At 51.1% G+C, this 26,162-nt stretch overlaps 2 protein-coding genes across 2 annotated transcripts; both read left to right on the top strand.

Moving 5' to 3' along the window:
- Window positions 1–181: 181 nt before the first annotated feature.
- On the top strand, window positions 182–11,497 carry RAD21L1 (RAD21 cohesin complex component like 1; the record flags this gene model as incomplete). Its single annotated transcript, XM_080354690.1, has 13 exons — window positions 182–325; window positions 1,679–1,808; window positions 3,129–3,228; window positions 3,685–3,791; window positions 4,177–4,359; window positions 4,952–5,053; window positions 5,964–6,077; window positions 7,081–7,310; window positions 8,583–8,685; window positions 9,479–9,612; window positions 10,318–10,404; window positions 10,727–10,804; window positions 11,288–11,497. 13 exons carry the CDS (start codon window positions 182–184, stop codon window positions 11,495–11,497), a joined length of 1,722 nt encoding a protein of 573 aa, XP_080210816.1.
- A 4,047-nt stretch (window positions 11,498–15,544) lies between these two features.
- SNPH (syntaphilin) lies at window positions 15,545–24,405 on the top strand (the record flags this gene model as incomplete). The annotated part of the gene is made up of 5 exons (XM_080354389.1): window positions 15,545–15,580; window positions 20,736–20,813; window positions 21,569–21,726; window positions 22,462–22,611; window positions 23,274–24,405. 5 exons carry the CDS (start codon window positions 15,545–15,547, stop codon window positions 24,403–24,405), a joined length of 1,554 nt encoding a protein of 517 aa, XP_080210515.1.
- Between the last annotated feature and the right edge of the window lie 1,757 nt (window positions 24,406–26,162).

The raw sequence follows: 26,162 nt of genomic DNA, 5'->3' as shown, positions 1-26,162 counted from the left end.
CCACTGCCCTGTCCCCTCAGGGCCCCGCCAAATCCTCTCATCCCCTGAGCACCCCCTGGTCCCTCAGCCCCTCAGGGTCCCCCTAAATCCCTCTCCCCACCCCAAGACCCCTCTCCCGTGGGAGGGGGAAGAGCCCAGGAGGCAGCAGCAGTGTTGGCCCCTGAGCCTCAGCCCCGGCGCCATGTTCTACATGCATTTGCTCATCAACAAGCGTGGGCCATTGGCCAAAATATGGCTTGCTGCCCACTGGGAGAAGAAGCTCACCAAAGCTCATATATTTGAGTGCAATTTAGAGACTACTGTTGAAAAGATCATCTCGCCAAAGGTATGCTATGGAATGAGAAGGTGGCTTCTGGTACGTTCTGGGGCAGAGGTGTTCACCTTCAGTAGGGAACAGGACTTGGTAATAAGAAAAATTTGTGGCTATTTCAAAACCAGTGTGAGGTACATTCCTACTCTGATTTTATTCAGATCTCATTCAGATAAAAGCTCCATCCCATTAAATGACAGTAATATAAACATTTTACTTGCTGTGTTACTCCTGGAGATCTGTGGACTGCATTTAGGTACAGTGTAAGAAAATGTTACCACAATATATTAAAATGTGTTTCTCCACACACCAACAGAGCTCCAGGGAGGGCTCTGTGGGCAGCGCTGCCTGAGGAACCACGGGACGTGGGTTTGAGCTGCTCATGAGGCAGCACAAGCCCATCAGTGCCGGTCTTTCTTCAAAGGCTTTGAGTACCGGCTGGGGGTGTTGTTCAACAGAATTTGGGAAATGCTGGTTTTGAGGAAATAGCCAGAAAAAGATTGAAAAGTCAGCTGTTCAACCGAAGTCAAGGGACTAAGAAAACTGCCGTGAAATTGTACACAGACTATTTGAGGAGAATGCTGTTGCTGATCTTATAATAAATAACTTTTGACATATTGTAACCATCCTTCCACTTTCAGTGGACTTCTTCCGTGTCCCCCATTATAAGCCAATAAATCTGTAACTAAGCCTACGTTGCACTTATGAGAGACTCTGTGAGCAGCCCTGGAGGCTGGAGTCCCTGCGTGTCACAGGGACGGTGACTCAGGCGGGCTAGTGGCCATGGCTCAGTCCTTGGCCTTGGCTGCAATCACATGCAAGGGAACAGTGAGGAATGCTTTGCGAGGTCACTGGTTGATGGCTCAGGAGATCCAAGGCTTTCAGCTGGTGCAAGCAGATTTTTAAAATTTTCTCCATGAAAAGACCTGTTTGATATTTGGCTTAGTGCAGGAAGACATTGCATGAATAAACACACAGTTATGGCCTTTATTTGCATAAATAAGGGCACAGATGTGGCGTCTGCTCAGCTAAATAACCAAAGTGTCAAATACTAGGATGTGTGCAGCTACTCTCTGTTTCAGGACATGTTACACTGTTCGCTGGCAGTCAGCTGAGGTGTTTTAGATAAAATAAGACCATCAATTCAGGGCTCGTGCTTCAGCGTGGTGACGTTTAGGAGCAGAAGCAACTAGAAGTTCCTGGCTCTGAAAATTCATTTCTATGATCCCCTGTATCAGTACAAAACTCTGTTGATTTTTTTTATAGCTCTGCATGTTACTGGAACTCTGTTATGACTCTTCCATGTTTTCATGTTAATGTTTTTGCCAAAAATACTAACTCCTGAACAACTTTTTTACATCCTCAAAGTTTACAATAGCTCTGCGAACCTCTGGACACTTACTCCTGGGAGTGGTGCGGATTTACCACAGGAAAGCGAAGTACCTCTTGGCAGACTGTAGTGAAGCTTTGACAAAAATGAAGACAGCCTTTCGCCCAGGTATGTCCTGAATTCAGCATTTTTCCATCTGTCTCCTTTACAGCTCTTGTTTTAAAATGTAATTTTGGATATTGCTGTTAAATACATGTTATTGGTCTCAAAGGAAACTGAACATACTACTGCCTACTGCTGATGTTTAGTCTGGCTTAATGTAATGCCATTTCAGGTCTTTGACTCCTTTAAGGGAAGCAATATCTTCAGTAGTCTTAGGAGAAGACGCTTGAATTCAGCCTCCGTTGCTAGATAATTCATTTTAATTTCTGTTGACACCAACAACATGCCCAACAGTGTGTTAGTGCCAGGTCTGACAGAGTGTTTTGAGCTCGAGCCATGTAGCCAGCAAGAAGGAGCAGAGATGACTGGGTCCTTTTCCAACAGGCTCCACGTTTATTGTACTTAGACACCAAACAGGGAGGCACTGTTGGCCAAGAACAGGACACCAGCATCTATTCCCAGTCTTCACACACTTTGTGACTTGGTCTGTTTGCAGAATAGTGAATACCCACTCTATGTTATGCTCAAGGATACGAACATGATTAGTTAGTTAATATTTGTAAATATTTGGAAATCTCTAGAAGAAACACTTAAGATAAGTACCCAGTGCTATCTATTTTGATGAGATACGTTAGTGGCTTACAGAGGACTGCACCACACAAGAAAAAGACACAAGAGTCACAACTGCGATGAGGGAGGCTCCAACTAGATATAAAGGGGGGAGAAATCTTAGTGGAAGTGGTAAAATGCTGAACCAGACTGTCCAGGGACGCTGCAGAATCTACATCAGCAGAAACAGTCAAAAGTGAAAGTAGAAATGAATCCTGTTTTGAGCAAATGGATGGATTAAATGACCTTCAGGAATCCCTTCTCACCTGAATTGCTCCAGGATTCTGATCACTGAGTATTTGCAGTCTCGCTTCATAATTATTTGATGCTGGAGAACAGCACTGTACGGACACTGGAGAGAAAGAGAAAATGCAATGATTCATTTGAAGTGGTATGAACAACTCCAGGCTAAATGTCAGCTGTGAGAATCTTCCAGGGACTTAAAGGAGCTGTTCATAAGCCCAACATATTTACAGTACTTCAGGTCCTGTAGCAGCATATTTTTCTGTATCTGTCTGTAAAAACATGGCTTCTAGAGCACAGGTAAATTAAGGATTTTAATTCCACTTTGGAGTCCTGTTGACAAAGTGCCCAAGTTTTGCCTTTCTGTTATTTAGAATGGCAGCCCTTCCTGACAGGTTTATTGTCTCATTATATGTATTTAGGAAAACATTACTTTTATTTTATTGACACTTGCTTTGTTTTGTTGTCTTTCAGGACTTGTTGACCTTCCAGCAGAAAACTTTGAGGCTGCTTATCAGTCCATCACATTACCTGAAGAATTTCATGATTTTGAAACACCACTACCTGATTTAAAGTAAATACTTCCCTAGTTTAAATACTAATTATTTTAGCATTTTCAGAAGTAAAAAGTATTCTTGCTGTTATCTGATCAAGACTCAGATGGAATACCTTGATTTGATAAGTGAATTCTCCTGAGTTCTGAGGTGGCTTTCCAAGGCTACACTCACAGGAGCTGTGCTTTTGTGGAGTTCATCCAAATCTGTTTAATCAACAGACCTTTACAATGAAATAATGTACTGAACTCAGACTTCAGGATTTTCTAATTTAAAATTGTGTCAGTGAAGCCTGCAAACAACTTGCTGGCCTCAAGAGCAGACATAAAAGTATCAATCCTGTTGTAAGACTGCAGAAGTTTGGGTAGTGACCTCACAACGTTGTCCTGTTGCATTGTGTGGCTGCATTTCATTTCTGTTCCGCTGCTCTTTGGGCCAGGCTATTTTGTATATTTTGTATAATTTTTTTTCATCAGGGCCATTGATGTTGCTGAACATTTTACCTTGAATCAGAGCAAAGCTGAAGACATCACACTTACAGAGGATTACGAAAGCAATATACTTCTCTGTGATAGAACCTTTGGTGAGAGAAGTTGCAAGATTAGCAATATTCCAGGAAAAGTGTGTCTTATGCAACATTTTGTACAGTCTGAGTACTTTCCACTTGTGAAAAAGCTGTTATTAAAAATGCATTTGCTTCATACTTTTGCTGATTGGCCTGTCATACTGTCATACGCTTAAATTTTTGTGTAAGTACTCTGCCTAAGTAATCTGATATTGGAGACTGAGTATCAAACCCAACATTTTCTGCTTTTTATTCAATTAGCTACCATAGTTTATTGTTTATTGCTTTTGAGGTATGGGATATCTTACACTCCTTTAAAATTAGTTGAAAAGTTAAGAAATGGATAAATATTTGTTTCAAAAATTTGTGCAGATGAAGCATCAGAAATTCTCTGTTTATCCAGATGAAGAACCAGATGCTCTGAGAAAACAGAGCTTTGATGGCAGCACCTTAACGAGCAGCAACAGTCTCAGAGTGGATTGCAACTCTGCGAGTGTGAATGGAGACAAGCCTGCTCTGCACGAGGACACTTACTGCTTCAAGCACGACTGGTTTGGAGATGAGGGAGATGCTGCTGATATGATTGGTAGGGTTTGCCACAGATAAACAGATATAGTTTCTTGCCAAATATTTTTATTCTGGCAGGAAGACAAACAAGTGATTGTTTCCAAACATAAATTCTTTATTTCTTGTTGGTTTCATACTTTCTTGTTTTTTTCTACTTGTTGCTAAATCTATGATCACTTAGACATTGCCAAGTAAAATTATATTAAAGGAAATATTTCAGTTTTTTAGAATTAAAACCATTCAATTTATACTTAAGGTTTAACAATTTAGTTTATCTTTTCAGAGGTGGAATACTGCAGCATTTTAATCTTTGTAGTAACAAAGGCAGCAAAGTCACTTCTACACCTTTATGTCTTAGAGTATTTACACAAACCTTTATAGATTTGTACCTTTTAAACAATATTAAAATATATTAATACTATTAATATTATAATATATGTTATAGATCATATAATATAATACAATATATTCTACTGACATTATATTAACAATTCTATATTAATATTAACATTAATATTAACATTAACATTAATATTAATATTGATATTATTAAGGCTACTTCATTACTACTAAGGCTCCAAATGATTAAAATTATGCATTTTGTATTTAAGAAATCCTGTTGAGGAATGAGCAAAATGACCTGGATAAAGACATTATTGATATGGAGGAAGAATGTCCTTTGCCACAGGATCTGCCAGAAAACAGCACAGCCTGTGAGTTTGCAGCGTCCGCTCTATGTTCCTCACACGAGCTCTCTGTTCTTTGTTAATGCCTAAAGTTACTCACGTTCCTTCCTACAATACCTTGTGCCTTTTTCCTTTGGTCGTGTCTTTTGCTTTTTTCTAATGCGCTTCACTGACCATTTAGGTATAATTTCATTTGATCTAGGGATTCCAGATGTGTAACTTGGCGTTGCTTACAAGCCCTTTTGTGTGCTCCCCCATTGGACACGCCGTTGATCCACCCTGCTGCTTAGGCAGCACGATACCACTTTTGTAGGGGAAACGAAACTGAAAAAGAGTCTGCCATGATTTTGAACTTTACCTATGAACATTTCTGGCCTCTTATTTCAGCAACACATGACACTTTAGTAGTACATAAAGGTGTTGATGGTTTTCTTTTGATTTGATATCAATGAAATTAATCTTCGAAAAGTGCTTCTGGATTTTTTTTTTTATCTTAAACCCTTATACCCCCATCACACGGTTACTTTAAAACTGAGTAGTCTGGAACAGCTTTAAAGGGACCCAGTGGCACTTGCTCCTCCTTGCGCTAGTCCTGTTCACATTGACAGAAATGTCCACACTGCCATGCAGTTCCCTGGAACCAGAAACAGATATATGCTGAAACTAACCAATTTTCCCCCTAAACATGTTTTGTCAGGTGGGTTTTCCTCCAAATCAGTTCTCATACAGGTTCTAGTGTCAGCCAAGGAAACCAGGCCACGCAGAACAGGAGCAGCAGCAGTGCCAGTTAGCGCTGGTTCATTGTGAGATTATAGACAAAATCAGAGTTTTCTAATTCTGATAATTTTTGTCTGATACCATTCTATGTCATGAGATTGAGACATTATTCCATCTTGTAAACTGTTTTTGTTGTGTTATTTGCTATGTTTTCTTATAGTTGAGTCCAGCTGCGCAGACACCACCATTAAGAAAGTCAACCATCTAATGAATGAAACGGTACTTTTCTTGAAAGAAAATGAAGAATTTGTACTCGAGCCAGTTGATGATACAGGTCAGAACTTGACCAGTTTCTTGCTAAATGTTTGTGTTACTATGTTTGTTTTTCTTCTTGATAGTGAAAATATTTGCAAGACAGATTACTCTCACTTTAGATTTCATCTGCTCCTCCTGTCAGAGTTCCATTTTACAGCAACTGTTGCACAAAACCAATATCAGTTTATTTCTCTGATCTGCCCAAACCTCTCCTTACATGTTCTTTCCAAACCAAGCTTTGCTGCTGTGCAGTTCTGGTACTGCCAGCCTGGCCTGTTGATGAGTGTTACTGAAGTTTCATCTGAAGAGCTTCTATTGCTGGTGACACATCTGTGATTTTTCTGTGTAAACTAACAATCTTAACACTTCCAGGTATCTATAAAAATTTGTTTGTGAACTTTAATAAGATCCAAAAAGAAAAATGTTTCATTTCTTCTGTGGGTAAATACAAATGTTGCGTAGGTGACTGTCAGCAAATAAACAAGTTCGTCTTGACACTATTATTTAGAATATCAGAATTTTCCAGCCTGTCAGAATAATATTCAGGAAGTTATGGCATAACCAACCAGTGCCTCTCTTCTGCACTTACTGTGTACGTCTTTATTAAACTGCTAAAGGATTAAACTGACAAGTACATATATGAACTATGAGGTGATGAAACCTGTTGAGTACATCAGCAGTTCTTGGAACAATTAACTTCCTGATGGATTAAAGACAGCTTATTCAGTCCCGTTGGTATATCATGTGTTCTCATTAAGTCCTCATGTTCCCGGTTCTTTAGTACAACAGTCATATGTCTTCCGCAATTAAACATATGTGCATTTCCTGTACAAGAATACAAAGGGGACACTTTATGAAAACTTTGGGAGCAATGGCTTGTATACTTGCACTTTGATTTTCAAGTCTGTGCGATGTTTCAAGTCAGCAGCCTGTCTGTCTGATTCACAGTGCTCTTTTTGGTGCTTAAGTGTTCTGTGAACAGACCTTATTGGACTTTTTTTTTCAATACTTGCTCTCTTTAGCTGTCACTCAGAGGAAAAAAAATAAAAGGAAGAGGAAGTTGCTTGTGGATGTAGACAAGGAGCTCAGCTGCAGCACCATATACAAGCAACTAAACAACTGCACGGACATCCTTACTACATTAGACCTTGCACCCCCAACAAAAAAAACGATGATGTGGAAGAAATCAGGTGGTGTGGAAAACCTCCTGTCCCATGCTGCACAGCCTGTGGTGCACGCGGAGCTGCAGAAGGTAAAGCTCAAGTCCTCGTGGCTTTTATGTCACTGTAGAGATGGTGGGACTGTTGCACATGCAGGGTTGAACTGGAGAGACTTTGCAGACCTGGTGGCACGTGAGCTCCTCGCAAGCTGCAGGTGCATCATTGAACGTGTTGCTTTGCAGTATGGTTCAGCTGGAAACCTGATGATTATTTGCATACTTGCCACTAATTGCTTCACCAGCAAGACCATCTGTAGAGCTCATTACTTTAATCCCCAGCACCCCAACAACGAGTAAAAACGGACATAGAAACTTGAGAGCTGATGTTTCATTTCACACTGGACACTAATACACAACTTTTTAGATTTCTGTCAAATTCTTTGCAACTTTCTACTTTATTATTTTCTATTTTGCTTCTTCTCTGCAATCAGTACAAGACTGTATCTTTCTTTACAGTTACTTCAAAGGTTGTTTATTATTATTATGATTTCATTAATGGTTTACAAAGATGGTATGCAGATTTCTTTTGTACTTTCCCAATTGGAGACTAAGCTCCAGCTGGGGAGCAGGAAGGGACTGACCTGTCAGAGGACCAGGAGAGTCCTGATCACTCACTTTGAGAAGCTGGGCCAGACCACCCGTTCCTGTGGCTGTGGACTTTAAAGCTTCCTTTTACACAAGGAAAATGTATTTATTTCATGGCAACATGATTATCAAAGCCTCTCCAGTCCCCAAGTATTTTCTGACAGGTCAAAGAAGCTATAAGTCTAGAGCTGGTGATAAGATAAAAAAGACATGGATGTGCACACAGGTGATGCAAGAGCTGTGGTGAGAGCTCCGCACAGCAAGCCGGTGCTCCCTGCGCTGTTTCCTCTGCTGTACAGCTTGGAGAGATCTGTGTAGCTGATCAGATTCCCTAGAGCAGCTTCACCCCTTAGAGTCGAGCTGCAGTATTACAGCTCCTTTATGAGAATAAAAACCACACACCAGGACTTGGGGAGAGAAATCCACACCCCCAATAACCCCAGATGTTTCTTGCTTTCATCCCTCCTTACTGTCTGGCTTCAAGGAAAAACAATCTGAGCTGTTCCTAAGACATTTTTTCATGGAGTTTGCTGACAAAGTTGAAGCTGCAGGAAGCTGCTTAAAAAAATTATGCAGATTTTCAGAATGACCTAATTAAAATCTCTAAATTCTAGGTTGCAGTAATTAATATACAGCTCATATTCGTACCTTCGTGTTGATGTTTGCAAATAATCTGACATGATTTTCTGAAAGCAAACCAATAAAAATTATTTGGTTTAGTTATTTGAGAGATGCTTCAAGAGTCACAGACTTGAGATGAAAAGAAATGGAATACAGAGGGAATCTGAAGTGGAAGAAACAAGAAAAGAACAAGATAGCACAGGTAATATTTCAATTCTGTTGTTGCAGAATTAGCCATTACAAAGTATTTTCTATTTTAGATAATGTTTCGGAGACATGTGCATGGTGTTTGTGTGCAGTGTTCTGCAAGTTGAAGGACAAAAAATTAAATGTTAAGGAAATAGTGAATTATTTTTAATTTTTGTTTGTTTGTTCTTATAAGTACTTTGCTGTTCTTTTGTTCCTTAGATCAGAAGTGAAGTGTGAGTCTTTTTCTTCCTTCTGGCATAAGGAGGGATTTTTGGTTTCAACTTTGGTTGCTCTAATTGTCTACCAAATTGCAGATTTGGGGTTTTTTTTTAAAGAAAAAAAATAAAACTTCCCATTTATTCTGAGTTTAATCAAACTGCTCTCTAAATTTCCAAATTAATGTAAATTACTTCTATTTGCATCTTGAAAATTGTGTTTTGGCTAATACCAAGCAAGAAGAAATGATCCATTTCAGATCTCCCTAGGAGGTGATGGATCTGCTTTCACTCCTTTGCTCTCCCAGAAATCTAAACTGTGTGGCTGCCCCAGGAATTAATCACCAAAACCACCTCCTGCAAGCCCAGAAAGCTCAACTTTTAGAAAAGGAAAAACTCTCTGGGAAGGTTCTTCTTCTTCTGGGGCCCTATTGAGAATGATGTTTGATCTATATTTACTCATTCTGGCTCTTGAGCTCAAAGATTGCTAAAGTAGGGTGTGATTTTTGCTTTTTTATTATTATTATTATATTTTAAGGACAGAGATTCACCATAATTTCCTCTTAAACCTTGTTTTTTCTGTTAATACAGAGATGCTGATAGTAGAAGAGCCAAGTTATCCGCAGGAGTCAGCTCATTCAGAGACTGAAATTAGAAATGATTCGTTTATGTTGACATCACAAAATAAGAGAAATGAAACCCACGATAACTGTGGTGAAACTATAGTGAGCGGTTTCCTTCAGTTTTAGAAATTTAAATGTATTTATTGGTGTCATTCTATGCCAGGGTCCCATTTAAAACACAACAAGGAATTACTAATAGATGTTTGAAAAGGATGTTAGAGACAGCTGATAGAGCATTAAGTAGCTTGTGTCATGAAAGCTTATTTATAAGCACTTTGGAAGAGTCTTGCCATGAATTGAACTATTAATTAAAATGTTTATTAATCAGTATAGATTACAGTCTAATGACTAAGTATAAACGGAACCTTAATATGAAATATAGCCTCTGTGTACTCAAGAGATAAATATAATCGTCTTTATAAAGGATAAAAATTATCTTTTGTGTCTCCAGTTGAGGAAATACTCAAGCAATAAACGGTCTGTTTCTGCCATCTTTATTTAGGGTAATGTGAAAGGGGATTCTTTAGAGAATATGAGGCTCATTAAAGTTGAAAAAGAGTGATAAAATTGGACCTAACAATGGCAGAAAATGTAGAACTGAGTCCATCAGTGTAGAAACATCTGTAGGATAAATCCTACAGCAAAGTCCTTTCCTCTGTGAGGAGAAAAGTGGTAGAAACAGTAACTACAAAATAATTTTGGAAAATTTTATTAGAATAAATTCTTTGAGCAGACTTATGTAATTGCGAGTTACATCTCATGGATAAATTGTAACGCCTGTTGGTGATCCTTGCTGTTCTCCAGCAGGACGGCAGGGCTGGCTCTGAGAGCTCCGTGCTGCTCAACAATTCACTGGACCAAGAAGCCGAAACCCAGCGAGCCGAGCTGACAAAGGTATGTGTGCCCGAACCTGGCAGCTCTGGCTTGTTGCACAACAGAGCTGTGCTCTTTCTCAGACATACTAAAGTGAATTTTGGTGTACTGATGTCATCTTTAGTACATATTTTGCCAGTCAAAATCATAATATTATTTCCTCCGCTTCACGAAGCCTGGTGTGACTGCAGAGGTGTCGGGTGTCCCAGACATCCCCAGTATGGCCATCAAAACGCCCAGTCTAGCTGGATTTTCAATTGGGCCACACAGTTCTTGTTCTTTTTATCATCATGGTGTGTGACTTTTCCACAGGCTGTCTAAGCTTCTGTTGTTTCCCCTCAAGGAGCAAACGAGGAAGGATAAAGACAGTGAAGAAATAAGGTGGAGCAAAAGAACTCTTCAGTTATTAAAAACTTTACAGGTACCAGCACCGGATTTTATGTGAATGTATTTCAATGGTTCTGTGCAATGCCCATAAATAAACACATCTAAGTGTAGCCATTAAAAACCAAGAAATAATAACACTTGGTTAGCGGTGACTGAAATTGTCCGTGAAACAGCTGGTGCTCCCTACTCAAAGAACAGGGTGCGCAATGATCTTTATTGTTTTGAGTCATGCAAACCATTCCAGATATGCTTCATCTCACACCTCAGCACGGTTCCATTGAAGTCAGTGGGACTACGGGCACATGTAGTTCTAGCAACATAGGTATGTGCTTGCAATATTATGGCAATAAGATGTTCAGAGCCACTTATATAAATGCAAATGCCAAGATAAGGTTCTGTTCAAGGTGTTCAGGCAGAAAATTCTCACTCTGAGCAGCTCTCGGAGTTCAGACTTGATGGGATCTGGTTTTACCGGCAGCCAAGCTGACCTGACCGATCGTCTCCTTCCCTCACGCAGCACCTGCAGAGATCGGGCGCGCGCTCTTTCAGTTTGCGGGAGCTCTGTCAGAGAAACAGCCGGAAAGAAGCTGCCGTCAAGTTCTACATCTTCCTCGTTCTGAAGAAGCAGTCGGTGCTTGAGCTCAGCCAGGGCACTCCCTTTGCTGACATCACCGCCACCCTCGGCCCCATGTTCCACACCCACTGCAATCACACGATATTCGGATAAGGTAATAAAAATAAATCTAAGGCTAAGTCCTTCCGCTAAGATATTTCCTCGAAAAATGACTGAATGTCTGATCAGACCGTGGTGACTGCGCTGAGCTCTTTCCCACCCAGCACCTCTGCCAGTGCCAGGGACCTTGCGCTGCCTCCATGGTGGTCACACAGGTCACAACACATTTACCTTTTATATATATGTTTATACGACGAGCAGTTACTTATTCTGTCAATAAAATATCGCTAAAATATATACTCTACATAAGAGATTTAGATTGTGAGGGATTTTATGAAAGTCCTTTAAAACCTTTATTAGAGACCAATTTTGGAGGTTAAATTATTAAATTATACAGAGCTCGTGTGTTAAATACCGAACGCTGTTAGGAAGAGAAGGCTGTTAAGCTCTCTTCATCAAAAACTTTATTCTATTTCACACTATTCCTTTCGAAAATTGTTCATTATTTGATACTTTAAGGTCTAGAAAGGTCTCCAGCATTGTTTCTGTGTGTTCAGGCAGAGAGGTTACGCTGTTCCTGGCAGAGCCATGTGAATTTTAGGAAGAAATCCTCTTTCCCAGAAATCCTGCAAGCTTTGATTTCATGGAGCGTGTTCACTTATAAGCCTAACACTTTTATTTATGTGTAGACCTATTTAAAAACAGATGTTAAACTGAAATATTATTAGTTCTTTGCTTTTTTAGCTAATTTAGGACAAGTTTTAATGCTTTTACTGTCATTTTGCAGTAGTGTTTTTCAGTTGCACCAGACCTGCAGGGTCGTGTGTGTTCAACACCAGGTGTTGCAGCGTCGGGCTGTGTTCAAGTCTCTTAATGTGAAATCAATAAAAACCACAAGACGATGTTTCCTCAGCTCGTCAGTGTTTGTTCTGAAGGATCAAAACCAGCAGCCACCTGAGCCGTCCTGTGGGTTCGCCTTCTCAGAGTCTGGGTTTTTGGTGATTTTTCTTAAAACGTGAAAGGCTGGATGATGTGGTCATCCTGGCTTTCCGTGCGTTCGCTCACCTCAGCTGCACCCGCGTGTCTGTCCCTGCTGACACGTGTTGCTCCTGCCGTGTGCTGGTTTATTTTTGTGTACGTGGTTTTGGGAATGCGAGGAGCTGATTCTGAGGGGCCTGTTCTGAGGAGCGAAAAGGCTTTAAACTGACCGGAGACCCCACGTGGGATGGGCAGGGCTGGGGGTTGGCCTGCCTGGTTGCGGAGGTTATTTCGGTTGTTCATAAAATGAGCAATAAGAAGCCTTGGGTACTCTTCTCCAAGGGGTTACTTTTCTGTGTGTGAGTGACCCTGTTTGGTAAAAACCTTTTGATTTTCTGCAGAAAAAAAAAAAAAAAGATATTTTCCTTTTCTGATGCAAACAGGAGTGAGAGGCCAAGGCTGTAACCGGGAGCAGCTCGTTTCCCTCTCCGGGGCCAGTCCTGGTGGTTTGGTACCAGCCCAGGGTGAGGAAAGGGTTTGGCTCTCAAGTCTTGCACTCGGCAAGTGAGAATCTCTCCCTCCCTCCCTGGTGCGAATCCCGGGAGCCCGTGTGCCCTGGGTCTGCGCTCGGGGAAGCTGAGTGCTGTGGAGGGAAAGAAAACCATTTCTCTTCCCCCAGAGCCATTGGAAATGACTCCGCATCTCGCACCAGAGCTGCTGCCTTTGCCACGGCTGCCGCTGCCACATGGTCCAAGCAGCTCCAGCGCAGCAGAGGCGATAACTCGTTAATTTTCCTCTCAAGGAGAGAGGCCGTGCCGCGGATTCACCGGGAGAGAGGGAACAAAAGGAGGCAGGAGGCAGGCAGGGAGGGATGAGAGGCAGGACACAGGCGCATTGAAATCCGTCTGCGTGTCGCAATAAAGCAGGAACAAATCTTGCAGGAAATAGTCCAAGAAGAAAACCTCTCACTTATTTGCAAAACAGGTTTGTTGGAGCCCCAAAATAGCCGCAGGGGAGACACAACAGGAGCCTGCAAGGGCCTGGGCAGCACCGGGTGTCGCTCGACGAGTTCTCTGTGTGTGCATGCACGTGTTACATGTACATATGTCACACAGGTGGGACATTACGTGTACATATGTCACATAGGTGGGATGTTACATGTATATATGTCACACAGGTAGGATGTTACATGTATATATGTCACATAGGTGGGATGTTACATGTACATGTATCACACAGGTGGGATGTTACATGTATATATGTCACATAGGTGGGATGTTACATGTACATATGTCACACAGGTGGGACATTACGTGTACATATGTCACACAGGTGGGATGTTACATGCATACATGTCACACAGGTGGGATGTTACGTGTATATACATCACACAGCTATATGTTACCTTCTCCCCAGCTCTGGAGGGGTGGCTGCAGCCAACCCCTGCCCCACTCCTCGCCACAGGGACCCCAACACCTTACCCAGTGCCTTCCAGTAAGCGCCCAGCAGCCTTCCCCTAGACGTCTGCTCATTCAATAATTAGCAAAGGTTGAGTTCGAGAGATAACAGAAGATGTGTAGGTAGAACCATGAGTAACCAGACTGTGCTTGAGAGCCCAGCCGCGCCGTGCCAGCGATCACAGCGTGATTTCCCCACAAGCGAGCGGGGAGGGCTCGGAGCGAACACGCTGTGCTGACAGTTGCCGCTCTCCAACCCCGGCCTGGCAGCCGCCGGACTGACCGTAGGTAGTTAATTGCGGCAAACGCTCACATTTATTTATTTATTTTCCTTTATGAAAGTGCGTCATTAATTAGGCGCACGGATGTCCTCAGAATTGGACTAATTAGGTGAAAATTACAACCGGGGGCGGGGGGGGACGGGACTCCGAGGGCCGGGTGTCCGCAGCGCGGAGCTGGCCCGGGTTCCACCGCCGCCTTCCTCCTCCTCCTCCGGGGTTACGCGGGGAGAGGAGCCCAGCGCGACCCGGCCCGCGGGCTCCGCCGCCGGGGACCGACCTCCAAAACCGGCTGGTTTTTGTCTTTTCTTGTAATTTTTTGCTGGGCTGCGCCCCGGCAGAGGGGAGTTGCCATAGAAACAGGGGGAAACCCGGCTGGGGGGGCACCCGCGCCGCCGTCGCTTTAAGAGCGCAGAGGAGGGAGGCAAATTACGCAGCTGCGAGGCTCATCCCTCCGTCCCTCCCTCTCTCCCTGTCTTCATCCCTCCCTCCCTCCCTCCATCCATCCCTCCGCCGCCGCGCTCCCCGGCCGCCCCATCGCACCCATGGAGGCCGGCGCAGGTGATGGAGACGGGGGAAGGGGTCGCGGGGGCTGGGGGGGTCGCACCGCGCCCCGCTCCGCGCAGCCGCCGCCGCTCACCGCCCGCTCTCTCCCTCCCTTTCCCGCCAGGTCGCTGAGCCCCCCCCGCCGTCGCTGCCGCCCCGGACACCGGCGGGGCCCCGCGCAGGTGAGCGGGGAGCGGGGCGGGGGGCGGCGGGGCCACCGTGACTCATCCCTTTGGGCTGCGGACTCCGGAGGGGGTGGACCCGCAGCACGGGGCTGCCAGCGCCACTCCCCATCGCGGGGCGAGGGGGGGCAGAGGGTGCGTGGGGTGGGTCAGACATCGGGCCCGCAGCACACGCGCCGGACCCCACGGAGTGCACCAGCCTCGCGTCACACCCGCCAGACCCGCAGTGCGTGCGCCGGACCTGCATTGCATGCACCGGACCCATGGCACACTCACCAGACCCACACTGCATGTACCAGACCCACCCTGCGTGTGCCTGGACCCACATTATGCACGCCGGACCTGCATCACAAGCACTGGACCCATATTGCATGCACTGGACCCACAGAGCATGCATCGGAACACAGCACATGCACCAGACCCACATCACGTGCACCAGACATTCACCACACGCACCAGACCCTCCCTGCATGCACTAGACCCACATCACATGCGCTGGACCCTCCCTGCATGCACCAGACCTACATCTGCTCATCCAGCATCCAAATGTGTCTCTCGGCACCACGGGCGTTGCAGGAGCCGCTGTGCAATTGAGATTTTATTATTTAATGGCTTAATGCTCCATCTCCGAAGGGACACAGAAAATCCAGGAGCTGATTGATGAGCCGGGTGCTCCTTTTCTCTCCTCCCCGCAAGGTCAGTGCTGCCTGATTGTCGCACAGAAACCTGCTGCTCTGTGGTTTTGGGGCTTAAAATACCAGCATCCTCCCTCTCTGTGCAGTGGGTGTGTTGTGCTGTGACCTTGTGCGAAAAAAGGTGCAAATCCCGGTGTCTGGGGCTGCAGAGGTCCCTGGCAGGGGGGTCAGGAGGGGCAATGCCTCGGCAGCGTTGCAGCAGCTGGGGCGGGAGATGCGACACGTTTGAGTAGGCCATGCCAGGGCTGTGGGGACTGATCCCCTGTGACCATCGTAGCTCCCAGCTCTGGTCTATGGCGGGCGGTGGTCTGGGGAGACCTGGTGCCACCGTGCGGGGCTGCGGAGGGAGGAGCAGCTGTTGTGCTGGAAGCTGGATTTCTCTTCCATCTTTTTGGCTCCTCTTTCTGCTTATGGGTCCTCAGCTGGGCTGCCCAGTGCAGCAGCAGCACAGGGTGGGCTGTGGGGTGTGATCCCAACCTGCCAAACCCCCAGGCTCGGGTGAGACTGCGGGCTCTGCATCCCGGCTGTGCTGCTCCCACTCTGCTGCTACAAAAGCCTCTGCTGGCTTTTCCCTTTGCCTGCAGAGGCCCCAGCAAGAGCCCAGCCTCTTCCCTCTGGTCAGGCACCTGATTTTTAGCTAATGAGGGCCAGGAATTGCCACCTCCCTGTTTGGCGCTGCAGCCAGGTCAGCTGGAAAAGTGATGAGCTGCATAACCCGATCTTTTCGAATGGTCTCTATTTTCCTGTAATCTCTGGGTGTCAACTCAGCATTTTATAACAAACAAGAGAATAAAAGGAGATGCTCCTGCGTTTCGTTACGTGATACAACAACTCTTAGCAAAATTGATTTTTCTGGTGCTGTTGCATAAACACCCTGTGTGTTTTGTCCCTGCTCCTGCCCCAAGTGCTCTGCTCTGGCGTGAACTGGAGCATCTCCTGCTGTCCGGAACCAGGTGAAGCACTATTTGCCTTGGGATGAGCCTGTCTCCGCTGGAGCAGTTTAGCAGCCCCTGGAGATATTGCTGCTCCCCTGGAATCTCCTGGGAAGGAGCAAATCACCCCCTGCCTCCCCAAAACTCTGCGGTGGCAAGAGGAGCACAGGCATGGTCACCACTGTGCTGGGCAGCCCGTGTTGGCCTCTGGCAGTTCGGATGGTGCCCGCGGCACTGACCCCCTTGGCCAGGCTCTGCCAACCCCGCTGCCGGATCCTGCTCCTTCCCAGTGCCACCCACTGCATCCCAGTCCCTTCTAAACGCAAACTGATCCTGGCATTGCCGTTGTTTTGGGGACACAGCGCTCTGTCCCAGATCAGGTGGCTGCTTGTTTGCTGTGTTCAGTGCTTTGCTTATTTTAAGTGTGAAGGAAAGAGCAGAGCCGGTGTCAGAAAGGCAGGGATGTCTCCTTGGGAGCCCTTTTTGTTCCCTGGAAAAATGAAGCTGTGATTTCCTCCCCCACTTTGCTGTCTGCTTTTAATCTTGTTAGTACTGGGAGGCTGAAAACCCAGGAAAGGACCTGCAGGGAAGGCGCCTGCCGGCGTGTGCCAGGCGTGGTTCTTCTCCCGAGGTTTCTGTGGAATCGAAGCTGCTCTTAGATGCTTGGGCTTGGTGCCACCATTGCAAAACGCTCCTAATGCAGGATGCGTCAAGGGAAATAAGGGAATCTGGCAGCGTGCAGGGTGACAGGAGCCCCGACAAAAGAAGCAGCGAGTGATAAAGCTGGGGGAACGCAGTGAGCGACTGCGTGCCAAGGGTCGGGGCTGCCAGCCGGACCTGCTGGCTCCTGCATGTCCCCGCAGGTCAGGATGAGCTGGTGGGGCAGCCCGGGCCAGCGCAGCAGCTGGTTCCTTCTGAACCCTGCAGACGTGGAGCAGAGAGACGCCCTGGGAGCGAGAGAGCCTGTGGTGGCGAAACCTCTGGAGGAACAGACTGAAGAGCCATCAGCGGCCTCGCCGAGCCGGTGGCGAGGGGCTGTCTGGGGTCGTGTGGCCCCGTTTTCATGTAGAAGAAGCTTCTGGGAGGAGTGATTCCTGCCCAGCCTTGTCTGCCTGTTGGGGGATCCAGTGCCAAGTGGGGAAGCATCAGCATTCAAAGCAAAGAGGCAGCTCAGCAATCCCAAAATGATGGCTGAACTACAACTCTTGGGGAAATGCTCTCCTGGGGCACTGGGCTGAGCCTCAGCGTGCTCTGTCACTAGTCTGTCACCCGTGTGGCTTTGTATCGCCATCATGGTGGGGTGATGGTGCCCCAGATCCCTGCTGCAGCTGGGTGCCATAGGGGGATGCGGCTCAGGGCCGCCCAGAGCCCCGTGGTGTCACCACCTGGGTGGTGGCAGTGTGGGGTGTCTCCAGCCCTGGGGGCTCCAGTACCCGCTGCGCTCCCCGCTGTGGGCTGTCGGCTCCTTGTGCTGTGACTCCGGCTGTTTCCTTACCAAGAACCGTCGCTTTTATTGAGCGTGAATTCCCCGGGCTGATGCTGTTGCCCACAATAAGCGCTGTTTTGTGCTGTTGTTTTCAGGAGAGCTGCCTTTCCGTTCCACAACGGGCTGGGAAATGCACGGGGAGTTTTGCTTTTCTGTGGCTGCAGGAGGGAGCGTTCACCCTTGCAACAGGCAGCGTGCGTCCTGCCTGGCCCCCAAGCTGCGTTTTGGGGGTGATTTGCAAGTTGCTGGAACAAATATAGGTGGTTTGCAGTGTGCTCTCTGTATCTGGTATAAGTTGGACCATCAGACCCTGCCCTGTAGCAGCACCCCTGGGCAGCAGGAGCGACAGCAAAGACGCTGCACTGAGCACTGTCCCCCTGGCTCAGGGACAAGCTGATGTTCCCCAAATCGCCTGGACCTTGCCCCTGTGTCTGTGCACTCGCATGGGCCGTGGCTGTCAAAATCTGCGTTATTGCACACCTGGGCTGCACTGCGGGGCTGGGACTGTGTGTCCCAGATGGATAATGGTGTGGAGATGAGCTCTTTGGCTGCGGGAGCAGCGTTTGCCGCCTGTGGCGTTGGGCTCAGCGCCGGGTTCTGGTGCCAGGTTCATGCTGCTTGAGGTCTCGCTAGAGCCTGTGCCGGGTACACGTCCTCTACTCTGGGGTACGAACTGCTTTGGTCAGCTCTGTAATGACCAACCCACAGGCCAGGGATTCTCCTGCATTTCTTCTGTGTCCTGCAAGACATTTCCCATGTTCCTCACTCTGCAAAGGTGAAAATAAGGTGGAGGAGGGTTCCTCTCCTGCTGCTGAGGTTCTCGGTGTTCGTTTTTGGGGTTTTGTCCCCGTGTTGAACAGGAGCCGCCTTCCCTGTGTGGGGCCAGACATGGGCAGTTGTGGCAGCACCATCCTTGTTTTTATGGCATTTCTTCATTTCTGCTTGTCCTTGCAGCTTTGCTCTGGCTCCTGCTCCAAGCCCCATCTATTAGATGATTTCTAGATTTTAGTGACCTGCTCTTGATCACTCCCCTGTGTTTCCTGGCCCCTGTGACTGCTGTTTTCTTGTTTGCAGGCGTGCAGCGTGCTCAGGGAGGTGGTTATTCAGCTTTGAACGCTTTTCCTTTCCTCTCTGCGGGAATGGACCACAAATCTCCGCACAGCCCTGCCCAGGAGCTGCTCGGGGAGCACCCAGCGGTGTGGGGAGGAGAGACAGGGGGCCTTGCTCTGCGGGACCCCGGAGCCGGCTGTGCTGCAGCCCCGCGTGGTGCTGCTGGAGGATGCTCCCGCAGGATGCTCCCGCAGGATGCTCCCGCGGGCACCAGGGCCGCGATCGGCTCCTGCGCTGGATGCTGATTCACGCTGCTGCATGAGCAAAACCCGCAGCACCGGCTGCGCTCGCTGCCGGCTCGGGAGCCGTTATCCGGCACAGCAGAGCGCTGCCTCCCCCTGCCCGGCTCCTCCCCGCTGTGTCCATCCCAGGAACCCCTAAATCTTGATCACTGCATCCCAGGGGTGCTGGCACCCCCCCGGTGTGGGGCACCGCAGCCGCGCATCGCCAGCTCCTCTGCTCTGGGCTCTGCGGTGCCCTGGTGTGAGGGTCGGGGAGCAGCGCATCCCGGGCAGAGCAGAAGCCTGGGCTGGTACCGCGAGCTTTGAGCATCAGGCAGGAGGTAGCCTGGAAAAAGCCAGCACTGGCATGGCAAATGCGAAAGGCTGCATCAGGGTGAGCTGGCTGTGCCCCTCCTTCTCTCCTGCCTCCTCGTCTTGTCCTGGACTGGGGCTGAGCAGCACTTGGCATTTCCCGTCACCCGTCGATTATCTGCTGGCTGGTCCCATCGCTCCCGTTGCTCTGGGCTGGAGCTGCCAAAATCTGAGACGATACCGGCATGGTGAATGGGCTTGGGGATGGGGAAGGAGCCTGAGCAGTGTCCCTGGCCGTCCCCAGCAGCTTGTGACCATGGTGGGACGTGGCAGCGGTGCCATGGGATGCTTGGCAGGTTGGATGTGCCGAGTAGGTCCTTTCCAGAGCTCTCCCTGAGCTGCTGCCTCCTCTGCCGGCTGCTGCCGGCCCCTGGCTCTGGCCTATTTATTGACAGGAGCGAGGCTCTGCGTTTCCTGAGGGATTAGCTGCTGCTGCCGCATCATGCGGGGATCTGGGCTTCCTCACCCAATGTCACTGCTGAACGGGTGATTCTGACTTAATGAAGGAAAAAGAGGTGCCCAGCCTGTGCGTGGCCAACCGCCTGCATGGGGGGCACTCAGCGGGGTCCGGGGCTGGGTGTCAGAGCCCTCGTGCCATCTCTGCCCCACATATTGTCACCACTGCAGGTGCCCTGTGTCCCTGCGTGGGAACAGGGACCTGAGGTCATGGGAAAGCTTGTCCCGTGCTTGGAGACTGGCAGGAAAGGGGCTTTGGACCAAGGGGATGGAGCAGGAGCAGGTTGTGGGAAACTGCCAGCTGGGAGGGAGGGTGGGCAGCACAACTGTGAGCAGGTGCCTTTGCCTTGGAAGTGGAGAAATCCCTTGCCCTGCGGCATCTCAGTGTTTATGGCCTGTGGGAGGCAGGCAGGGAGCACAGCCCAGATGTGCAGGGGATACAGGCCACATCTGTCCGCACACAGGTGTCTCCAGGGTCTGAACCGATGCCCAGTGCATGGGCTCACCCCTTCGCATGGTTCCCGTCTCCCCGGGCCCTTTCTCTGCCTTCACGCCCTCTCTCTGTTGTTTCACCCGCAGTTTCCCCGCGCCCAGGACCTGCGGCACCGCGGCGATGTCTCTGCCGGGGAGCAGACGCTCGTCCACCGGATCACGAAGGTGAATATGCTTCGGCCTCTCACCCCCGGGACCGATCACCAGCACCCACCTGGCACCTCTGGCAGCAGGGAGGGACCGATCACCCACCCACCAGCTGCCACTTTTCAGCACCAACCCCCAGCCCCACTTTTGGGGGATTGCATGTCCCTGCTCACTGCACAGCACTTCTCTGTCTGGCATGCAGCCCCCAAGTGCTGCACCCACTGTCCCCCTGTCCGTCCTGCTGCCGGGACCGACCCCTCTGTCCATCCAGGCAAAGGCAGGTGGTGGTGGGGGGACCCAGCCCTGAGGGGTGCTGGGGTGGGGGCGGTGATGCTGGGAGGTGTAGCCCTTGAAAAGCCTCTTGCTGAGTTAAAGATCAGGAGGATAAAAAAAGAGAGATAGAAGGAAAAAGCAGCATTTATTCCCCTCCAAATGTCTCCATGACCTGGGATGCTGTTATTTAGGTACCAGCTGCCGCCAGCAGCGCGGGCAGAGAGAAGAGGCAGCTCTGCCCGGGTGTCGGTGCTGAGCCGGCAGCTCAAGCTCTGCCGGGGGCTCCCAAGGGGCTCCCGGTGCTCGGGGTGCGGGGATGCCACAGCAGTGGGGGGAGCGGGTGGGCAGCCCCCAGCCCTGCCTTTGCACCCCACCGCTGTGTCCGTGCCATTTTGATCCCTGCTGTTTGTTTTGTCCTTTTGTCTTGTGTGTCCTCCTCGGTGTGGTGGTTTGGCAGCCGCGGGCTGTATGGACGGAGTGGCTTTGCCTCCTTCTTTAAGTCTTCAGCACCCTCAGCCACTCGGCCTGAGACACAGCCTCTTCTCCCTGCCTCCAGGCGCCCCTCGCCCCCCGGGAGGGACACCTACGGCACCTCCTCGCTGAGCAGCAGCAGCAATTCAGGCTCCTACAAGGGCAGCGACAGCAGCCCCACCCCAAGGTAACCCATCACCCGGCTGCCGGTGCCTGGCTGGGGACAGGAGCGCAGGGGCCGGCGGAGCGAGGCTGTGCCCGTGGTGCCGGAGCCGGCGGAGCTGCTGGTGTGTCTCGCCAAGACCCCACCGTCCTCCTCCAGACCTCTCTGCCGCTGTTGTCCTGTCTTCCCCGTCTCCCCGCCTGCCAGCCCGGTGCCCTGTCCCTCTGTCCTGCCGTGGCTGTGGCTTGCACGCTGCACATGTCCCCCTGCTGCTGCACCCCAAGGGACATGCTGGGTCCTTGGGGACCCAAGGCACGCTGGACAAGAGCTTTGTTTCCATCCCCTTGTGCTGCTCGTCCAAGGTTTGGCAAGAGCTGATGTCAGCCCCGCTGCTCCGCAGGGATGTCCCAGCGAGCTGGGGCGTGAACAGCCAGGCACCGCACTGCGGGACGGGCACCGGGGCTGTCCCCAGCCGCCTGCCAGCTCCCAGAGGTGGCATCACATGTGGGAGGACTTGAGGGGCATCGCAAGGTCACGATGCTGCCTGGCTACTCCAAACGTGATGCTCCTATCTCTGGCTGGAGGCTGCTGGTGCTGCCTGTCACTACACATGAGGGTCTTGGGCCACCCTGCTGCCAGGCTGGAGCGTCTCGTGTGGCACACAGCTCTCTGTGCCACCCAGCCCTGTTCCCTGGCCAGCCCCTGCTCACCCGTGCCAGTGCCAGCAGCGGCGGGTGGGTGACAGCCGTGTCCCCGCAGGCGCTCGGCCAAGTACAACCTCTGCAGCGACAACCATGGGATCAAGCCGCCAACGCCGGAGCAGTACCTGACGCCGCTGCAGCAGAAGGAGGTTTGCATCCGGCACCTGAAGGCTCGCCTGAAGGACACGCAGGAGCGGCTGCAGGACAGGTGAGCGCGGGGACAGCGGGCACAGTCCCGGGCACGGGAGCCACTGGGCAGGGTCCCAGTGCCAGCCACCAACACCCGCGGTGGCACCTCCCCTGTGGGACTGGTCCTTCTGGGCGCTCTCAGTTCCCAGAGCTGCGTCTCCTCCTCGGGCTTGTGCCCTGGCACCAGGTTCACGGCTTGGCAGCGGCATTGCAGGCATGCAGTATGCTGGCATCGCCGCCCGTCCAACTGGGGAGTCACAATTTGGGGGCCACAGCACCCGTGTGTCCCACCTGTGGTGGCTGCACCCTCCCCTGCACCCCCGGTTAAGTGTCTGCCACGTTTTTTCTGAATTTCAGCGTCAGAGAGTGGCTAATCCCCATCTGCTCCTCTCGGGCTTAGGCACGTCCTCGCCGGCATGCCAGCTGCCACGCACCCACCCAGGGCACCTGCCTGTCCCCACGCAGCCCTGGGCTCTGGGTCCCCTCCAGGAAGAGACCAAGCATCCTTTTGGAGGGTCCCTGAGCATCCCTCGCGAGGGTCCCCGAGCCCCTGGATCCATCCCTGGATCTAGCTGCGCTTGTCACTGGGAGATCTGGCTGACTCAGTGTGGGGCAGGTGAGGATGCGGCTGTCCCTGCAGCCCCCTCAGCACAGCAGCCATTCCCTCCCCATCTCTCGCAGGGATGCTGAGATCGAGGACCTGAAGACGCAGCTGTCACGGATGCAGGAGGACTGGATCGAGGAGGAGTGCCATCGCGTGGAGGCCCAGCTGGCGCTGAAGGAAGCCCGCAAGGAGATCAAGCAGCTGAAGCAGGTCATCGACACGGTGAAGAACAACCTCCTGGAGAAAGACAAGGGGCTCCAGAAGTATTTTGTGGATATCAACATCCAGAACAAGAAGTTAGAGACGCTGCTGCACAGCATGGAGGTGGCGCAGAATGGGGCGCTGAAGGAGGAGGGGGCCGGCGAGTCTGCTGGGGGGTCCCCAGCCCGGTCCCTCACCCGCAGCTCCACTTACACCAAGCTGAGCGACCAGGGGGCCGGGGACCGCAACGTGGGGGGCTCACAGACCATCTCGCTGGACGAGGGGGCCGACAGCGGCTTCGTGGGGGCGGAGGACGCTCCTGGCCATACGGACCCACTGGAGGGGGTAAACGACCCCGGCGCCCGCCTGCCCCCCAGCACCACCTATGAAAAGCTGCTGGGGCTGCGGGGAGGCGTGGAGGCGGGGGTGCAGGCCAGCTGCATGCAGGAACGGGCCATCCAGACGGACTTCGTGCCCTGCCAGCCCGACCTGGACACCATCCTGGAGAAGGTGATGAAGTCCCAGGCTTGCAGCTTGGGCAGCCCCACCTCAGTCTGGGTCTCCGAAATGGAAGACATGATGCCTGTCCCCGAGCTCTCCAACCCCACTGGGGCCACGGACCTGCTGGTGGCCGAGCCTGACGCCGCAGCAGCGGGTGGCGAGGCTGAGGGGGGAGCCCCCTGCAACCCGGCGGTGCGGCAGCCCCCCAGTGCCAGCCCCTCGGTGGCCATCGCCTGCGTGGTGGAGGAGGAGGCGACGGAGTCCACGGGCTGCGAGGCCGCCCCGGCCAAGAGCTACTGGAGCCGCCACTTCATCGTGGATCTGCTGGCGGTGGTGGTGCCGGCCGTGCCCACGGTGGCCTGGCTGTGCCGCTCGCAGCGCCGGCAGGGCCAGCCCATCTACAACATCAGCTCGCTGCTGCGCGGCTGCTGCACCGTCGCGCTCCACTCCATCCGCAGGATGGGCTGTCGCCCCGTTGCCAACCCTGGGGGCAGCACCCAGCCCTGACACAACCCCCGTGCCCCCCACCCGCCCCCACGGACCCGACTGCTGATTGTAAAGCCCCGGCATGTCCCCCCTCCCGGGGTCCTTCGTCAGCTCTAGCTCATTATACAGCCCCGGGCAGAATGGGAAGGGGCCAGGGGGAGTCTATGGGGGTGTGGGGATGTGCTGTCCCCCCTAGCTCCTTTGTCCCAGAGGAGGGAAAGGACCATTGCTGGAAGAACAGTGTCAAGCGCTGATGGAGTACGTGGCACTGAGCACCACGCTGCGACCCCCTGCCCCACAGACACAGCTGCTGCAGAGGACCTGGCTGCTGGGGGGGCTGCACCCCCAGGGGGGCTCTCCCCCTTCGCTGCAGTCACGTTCTGGTTGTTCCTGTCCTGCAGGGACGGCTGATGGTGAGGAGCCCCTGGCAGCAGAGAGAGCCGGGGGGGGCCACAGTGGGTGCTGGTTGCACCACGAGAGCAAAGTCTGGGAGGACGGAGGGAACCTGCCCAGACACAGGGTCGGGTTCAGGGGACAGTGGGACCCCATTGCACACCTTCGTCCCAGCCCAGTCCAGTGTCCCCCTCCCTCGATCCCTCTCCAAACCACCCATGGGTGGGAGATGCCTCCCACGCTGGGACAGAGCCCCGGGGTGGCTCTGGTGACACTGGGCGGCCCCAGGGGAGCCTCAGTCCCTCCCTTTGCTTTGCACTATGTTCACTTTTTTTTTTGGTACAGACTGAAGCCCTGGTGTTGGGGGGCTGAGGCAGCAGCGAGTGGGGAGAACCCCCAGCCCTGGCTCTGGCTGCCGCGCAGTGGGACTGGGAGCTCTGGCGGTGTCGGCAGCGGTGATGCCGGTGATGCCGTCCTGCGCCAGCGCTCCAGAATGCCTTTGCCGGGGGCAGCAAGGGGTGCGGGCAGGGGGGGTGCGGGCAGGGCCGAGCGCCTTCGCCTGCCCCAGCCCAGCCGAGTCCCCACTTTGCTGGTGGCCTCCGGAAAAAAAAAATAATAATGCCTTTTTATTTGAAAAGCAAAGACAGCAATGATTGCTCAGCGGGGGCTGGCAAGGTGTGAGACTTGGGGCTCCCCCCGGGTGTGCGGTGCTCCCGCCCCCACGAATGTCTGTGGCTTCTTCGTGACTTGAACTAACGGTGTTTCCCCCCCCAACCCCACTCCACCACCCACGGGTGCTGCTGGCCGGGGGACCTGGTGATGCTCCACATGCCGGCACCCACCATGTCCCGCATCCCCCGCGCTTCCCCGCATCCCCTGTCCCGCACGGGGGTTGGTGGAGGCAGCAGCACCGGCTGCCAGGTGTAATACCTGGGGAGAAACTGTGGCAAAGCAGCCAGGGCGGGCGCTGTGAGCGGAGCTGGGATGTACGTACGCCTCTTGTGCAATGTATTTGTGGATCTGTGTACACGTCTGTTAGACTATCCAAAGCTTTGCCAAGAAATAAATGTAACGACTATATTTGAAAGACAAATCTATATAATATATTTTTAAAATACAGAACTGAAAAAGCTGTAACCCCCCTTTTCTTGTTGCCCCTGTCCTGTATGCGCTGTCTGTGGTGGATGTAATAAATGTCGCTGGGTCTGTGTCTGCTGTGGCTGGAACCAGCCTTTGGCGTCAGCCCCGAGGGGCCTGGCCTGAGCGGGGACACGGGGGGACATGGGGACCCCAGGACAGGGGGAGGCGTGTGCCCCATCCCTGCTGATAAGGGGGAGGTGAGGACATCCCCGCTGGGGGGTCCCCTCGTGCCACCCAGCACCCAC

The sequence above is a fragment of the Nesoenas mayeri genome (genome assembly GCF_963082525.1).
Source record: "Nesoenas mayeri genome assembly, chromosome: 16".
Taxonomy (NCBI): domain Eukaryota; kingdom Metazoa; phylum Chordata; class Aves; order Columbiformes; family Columbidae; genus Nesoenas; species Nesoenas mayeri.
The sequence above is the reverse complement of the archived record's forward strand: the minus strand, read 5'-3'. Positions and strand labels throughout refer to the sequence as shown.